Source organism: Papio anubis, chromosome 20, assembly GCF_008728515.1.
Source record: "Papio anubis isolate 15944 chromosome 20, Panubis1.0, whole genome shotgun sequence".
Taxonomy (NCBI): Eukaryota; Metazoa; Chordata; class Mammalia; order Primates; family Cercopithecidae; genus Papio; species Papio anubis.
Window position 1 is genome coordinate 22,170,471 of NC_044995.1, and position 6,053 is coordinate 22,176,523.

General features: G+C 49.2%; 1 protein-coding gene across 5 annotated transcripts in view; it reads right to left on the minus strand.

The window, feature by feature from the left end:
• The window catches only part of LSM14A (LSM14A mRNA processing body assembly factor), a 60,704-nt gene extending 57,745 nt beyond the window's left edge, over positions 1-2,959 (minus strand). For 4 of the 5 annotated variants that reach the window (XM_031659680.1, XM_031659682.1, XM_031659679.1 and 1 more), the window contains exon 1: positions 2,643-2,939. In XM_031659680.1, coding sequence (XP_031515540.1) covers positions 2,643-2,763 — 121 coding nt within the window. In that variant the 5' untranslated portion in view covers positions 2,764-2,939. Of the gene's footprint in view, positions 1-2,642 lie in introns of all 5 variants that reach the window. The other variant, XM_031659681.1, reaches the window with a different exon arrangement.
• Positions 2,960-6,053: the final 3,094 nt, after the last annotated feature.

Here is a 6,053-nt window from a genome sequence, read left to right on the forward strand (position 1 = left end):
CAATATGGTGAAAGCCTGTCTCAACTAAAAAATACAAAAATTAGCCAGGCGTGATGGCACGCACCAGTAATCCCAGCTACTCAGGAGGCTGAGGCAGGAGAATTGCTTGAACGTGGGAGGTAGAGGTTACAGGGAGCCAGGATTGCGCCACTGCACTGTGGCCTGGGCAACAGAGTGAGACTCCATCTCAAAAAAAAAAAAAAAAGCATATAATGATGTGGAATGAAATATCAAAGGCATGAATACAAACATAAATTCAATGATTAAAATTTTTTTTCACTGCTATATTCAAATATTTATCAAGTCATGACACGAAGAACAAATTTGTATTTTATGTCATATGAATTTAACTATTACAGACTAATGAAATACTGACTCCAAAAGCTGCTGAAAAGTTTTTAAAATGTGGGTTGTTAAAATGTAGACTTTTGGGGTTCCTGCATAAAAGGATATGTTCATAGTTTTTAAAAAATAACAAAAATACTCTAAAAATTTTCAAATGTATGTTTTTTTTCTTTGTGAGGAATAAAGGTAACACAGCCAACTTATTGAGTCACTAAGCTGGCAAGACACCTTTCAATTCAGATTAGGTAAAGCAATACTTTAAAAAATGTATTAAACCACTTTAATGAGAAATTATTTTCAACCCATATCTGGCTCTCACCCAGCACTTTTCGTAATTTCATAAAGACAGGCTTTTTTTTATAATTGCATAAAGCCAGAAAAACACTATATAGCTAAATAACTATTATATAAAAAATATAAAAATAAATTCAAAATAAGGCCAAGCAAAAACTAAGTTACTTAAGAAACATCACTGGGAAAGTCTTAAACACCAAATACCATCATGCATCCTATAGTGGATTTCTAAAAAGACACTGAAGCGCTAAGTCTACAGGTGTTTTTATGAGGTAATGTGTCATAATACAATGTTTCACAAGGTAAAGAGGGAAATGTGGGGGTACTCCCTGGTTTTTCATACTACTTTTAAAATTAGACTTGGTGATTTTAAAAAGTGTATAATTCAATGATCTTCAGCAAATTTGCAGAGCTGTGCAACTATCACCATCTTGTACTACTCCTTTATGGTGTACAGTTCTAAAACATCAAAACGTTCCCTACTCAGGTATACGATTTGTCCCAACGCCAGGGCTAGTAAAAAGATTTACCTGAGGCTGGGTGCGGTGGCTCACGCCTGTAATCCCAGCACTTTGGGAGGCCGAGGCGGGTGGATCACCGGAGGTCAGGAGTTCGAGACCAGCCTGGCCAACATGATGAAACCCTGTCTCTACTAAAAATACCAAATTAGCCGGGCGTGGTGGCGGGCCCCTATAATCCCAGGTACTTGGGATGCTGAGGCAGGAGAATCACTTGAACCCGGGAGGCGGAGATTGCAGTGAGCTGAGATTATGCCATTGCATGATCTAAAGAGCTAAACTCCATCTCAGAAAAATAAATAAATAAAGGATTTACCAGAGCATCCAACAAGTATTATTAAATACTTGATCCCGTGAAACCACTTCCCTATCAGTTAACGATTTTTAAAAGTTTACAGATTTCAAAAATCTTCTTTATCCTTGGACCTAACCTACCCAGAGAGTCCCTAATCATGCTATGCAGCTCCCACCTCTACCAGAAGTGCTGGGAAAATCACCTAGGTTATCTAGCTTCCCCCAAAGTATTTTACACTGTTGTGAGATTTCCTTTAAGATTCAGGAGCTAGTTTATTTACTTTCTGGTTTCCTGGCAGAGCAAAGGCCCTGCACGTGTGAACGGAAACAAAACGCACACAGACTCTAGCGATGCCAAATATTAATACTATGGGTAGGGGCACCTTCCTTCTCGGCCGAATTCCCTTTCCCAGAGAGCCTCCAGAGGGATCAGTCAACGCCCACCGAGCCTGGATCAAAGGTCAAGCTTGCCTGGTCAAGAAGGATCCTGGATCAAGCTTGAACCCGTTTCCAGAAACAGGGCAGTCGGGGCAGCAGCAAGCATTTTTACCACGCGCCCTAATGAGATGGTTGCACAACAGGCTTTGAGGATTCCGGTTTAACAGGTAAATACCAACAGAGAATGAGCCGAGGGAGATGGGATCTGCTCCACGGCATCGATGGCATTTCGAGAATGTCTGCGTCGCAGAGCAAACCCAAAGTTTTAGCACATTACTCAGAGTTCACCAGAGGAAGATTGCCACGAATTGAAATGAACAAAGTGAGAAAATGGGTGCTGTGTAGTCAATGCATCCGTGATGAACTGAAGCTGGGCGGAAAAATTCTTTGAATACTCCGGCTTTGTTTTGTGCTAAGACGACAGAAGCCCCGAATTTCGGAGTTGGAAGACGCGTTTCTCCGTGTTCTCCAGCCCGTTCTCGGACTTCAGGGCCGCCCGCCCGCCGCGCACTCAGTCCCGTAGTTCCCCGGGCTTCAGGCGCGGACCTTCCAGGGGGGCGGAAGCCAGGGAGCCGCGGGGAGGCCGCGGTCCGGCCCGCGACGCCGGGGCCCGGAGAAGGGAAGGGAGAGGGGAAAGGCCTGCCGGAGCTCGACGGAGGGAGGGAAAGGAACGAGGAGGCCACGGGCCGGAGCGGGGAGCAGCCCCGAGCGGCGCCCGGCCCGGCCCCCACCCCGAGGCCCGGTCCCGCGTACCTTTGGCAAGGGCTACGGTGGAGTTTTCGGTGTCGATGGTGTAGAGGATGCCCTCGTAGCGGATCTCCGCCTTGGAGATGAGGCTGATCTTGCTGCCGATGTAAGGGGTGCCCCCGCTCATGGCGCCGCCGCCGCCGCTCCCGGCTGCTCGCAGAGAGGCAGATCCCACGCCGCTGTCGCCCGCTCCGCACGCCCGCTAGCTCCGTCGACACCTACAGCAGCCGCTTCAGACCCAACATGGCGGCGGCGCCGGGTCCGCTACCCTCCCCCAGCCTCCCGCCCTCAAGCCGCGGCGCGGCGGCGGCGGCGGCGGCAGCGGCGGCGGCGCGGGGCATGCTGGGAGGGCTAGGCCGCGCTGTCGCGAGACTTGGCCGACGGCTGGCGGCTCTCGGTTCCTGGCTCCCGGCTTCTTCGCGGCCTCGGGAGTCCCGGCAGCGCCTATTGGCTTGGGCTACGGCGGTGGTCCTGGGGCCGCGTGAGAGGAACTTCGGGGACCGGCTGAGTGCCTCGTGGCACCGCTTGCTGCGGGCTGGAGAGGAGGCGCGCGGCCCTCCTTTTGACTCAGGCCTTGGCCGCCTTGTCGTGGGTCCTGTGTCTTTGCCGACGCGGGGTCCTCCGCCTGGAGCGCTGTCCACCCTCCTTCGAGTTGTGGCGAGCCGCTGCTCATCCTTTTAAGACACTAAACCTGCACCTCGTGGAGCTCCTACGGCTCTATTACCGCAGCCATCGTCCGGGAGCTTCCCCCGAGGCTGCCCCTGGAGCTGGGGCTCTCCCGACGACTCAGTGTTTTAGTCCCTTCCTGTCCCTCTCATTCAGCCGGTCTGAACCAGCTTCATGGCTTGCAACGCCATTGTAACTCACCAATCCCAATTATCAGTCTGTAGCTTGGATCAATTCCGTGAACTCGGGTTTCGCGCCCAGCCTCTGTCGAATCTCCAACGTTAAGGGTCCAAAGCCATGCTCCCTATTTCCCCTCTAACCTGCTCCTTCACCACCGTTCCCTGTTGATGTAACCGGTACCATTTTTACTCAGCTGCTCAGACTAAAAGCCTTGAGTCAGTCTTGACCTCTGTCTTGCTTCCACATCTGTTCTGACTACACCTCTCCGTTATATCTACACAATATATCCTAAATCTGACCTCTTCTCCTCATCTCCATCCCTACACCTCTCCCACAAACCACGATTACTCGGGCTGAATTATTGCAGTAGCCTTCTAAAAGTTGCCTCTGTGTCAACCCTTGCCCCCAGTACTTTATTCTCAACACAGCAGCTAGAGAGATCTTGTTAAAATCTAACTCAGGGCTGGGCGCGGTGGCTCACGCCTGTAATCCCAGTACTTTGGAAGCCCGAGGCAGGCGGATCACAGGTCAGGAGTTGGAGACCAGCCTGGCCAACATGGTGAAACCCCGTCTCTACTGAAAATACAAAAAAATTAGCCGGGCATGGTGGCGCGCACCTATAGTCCCAGCTACTTGGGAGGCTGAGGCAGGAGAATTGCTTGAACCCAGGAGGCGGAGGTTGTGGTGAGCCGAGATTGTGCCACTGCACTCCAGTCTGGGCTACAGAACGAGACTCTGTCTCAAAAAAAAAAAAAAAGAAAAGAAAAAATATATAACTCTGATCATGTTCTTCCTCTACTCACTCTACTGACCCCATGTTACACAGAGAGAAAACCAGACTTTGGCTTCTAAGGATATACATGAATTAGCTTTTCGTTCTATTCCAGTCACGTCTAATTCAACCGGTACTTGAGCACTTTATTCCAGTATCTGCTCAAGTATCACCTCCAGATATGACGTCCCTGACAACCTTGTTTAAAATAATACCACTCACATCACTCTACATCTCCTTAACTCAGCTTGCATTTTCTTTATAGCATGTATCTCTCTCAGGTATGTCTGTTTAATTATTTGTGTCTGTCTTCTTCACTAGAATGTAAACATTTTGAGAGAGAGATGTTGTTTTGGTCACTGCTGTATCATCAGGGCCTAGTACAGCACCTGGCTCAGGGCAGCTGCTCAGTTAATATTTGCTGCATGAATGAACAGCAGGATGAAGGCAGAACACAGGCAGGATGGTAGTGAGCTGAGTGAGCAAATGGCAAGAAGTCTGCCATCATAAGAGAGGGACACAGGAGAGAGACAGAGCTCTGATGGGGCTGGTGCACAGTGGCTACAAAGAAAGGTTTGGAAATCCCTGTTTCAGTACAAGGTCCGTGCGAGGAAGTTGAATTGTTTGTTTTTGTTTTTTTGAGACAGTCTCACTCTTTCACCTGGGATGGAGTGCAGTGAGTGGTGCCGTCTGGTTGCTCACTGCAACCTCCGCCTCCTGGGTTCATGCCATTCTCCTGCCTCAGCCTCCCGAGTAGCTGGGATTACAGGTGCACGCCACTATGCCTGACTAATTTTTTGTTTTTTGTTTTTTGTTTTTTGTTTTTGAGGCCGAGTCTCGCTCTGTCACCCAGGCTGGAGTGCAGTGGCCGGATCTCAGCTCACTGCAAGCTCCGCCTCCCGGGTTCCCGCCATTCTCCTGCCTCAGCCTCCTGAGTAGCTGGGACTACAGGCGCCCGCCACCTCGCCCGGCTAGTTTTTTGTATTTTTTAGTAGAGACGGGGTTTCATTGTGTTAGCCAGGATGGTCTCGATCTCCTGACCTCGTGATCCGCCCGTCTCGGCCTCCCAAAGTGCTGGGATTACAGGTTTGAGCCACCGCGCCCGGCCGCCTGACTAATTTTTTGTATTTTTAGTAGAGATGGGGCTTCACCATGTTGGCCAGGCTGGTGTCAAACTCTTGGCCTCGAGTTATCCACCTGCCTTGGCCTTCCAAAGTGCTGGGTTTACAGGCGTGAACCACCATACTTGGCAATTCTTTCATGGTTAAATAATATCCCTTTGTATGGACATACCATATTTTGTTTATCCATTAATCAGTTGATGAACATTTGGGTTGTTTTCACTTCTGCTATTATAAATATCCATGAATACCTCTATGAACTAGTTGTTGTGGGAACATGTGTTTTCAATCCTCCTAGGAATGAAGTGATTGAGCCATATAGTAACTTAGAGTTTAACTTCTTGAGGAACTGTCAAACTATTTTCCAAAGCAGCTACACTGTTTTACTTTTCCACTGGCAATTGTATGAGGGCTCCAGTTTTCTCCACATCCTCACCAACACCTGTTATTGTTTATCTTTTTTTGTTTGTTTGAGATGGTGTTTTGCTCTTGTTGCTTAGGCTGGAGTGCAATGGTGCGATCTTGGCTCACCACAACCTCCACCTCCCGGGTTCAAGAGATTCTCCTAGGCCGGGCGCGGTGGCTCAAGCCTGTAATCCCAGCACTTTGGGAGGCCGAGACGGGCGGATCACGAGGTCAGAAGATCGAGACCATCCTGGCTAACACGGTGAAACCCCT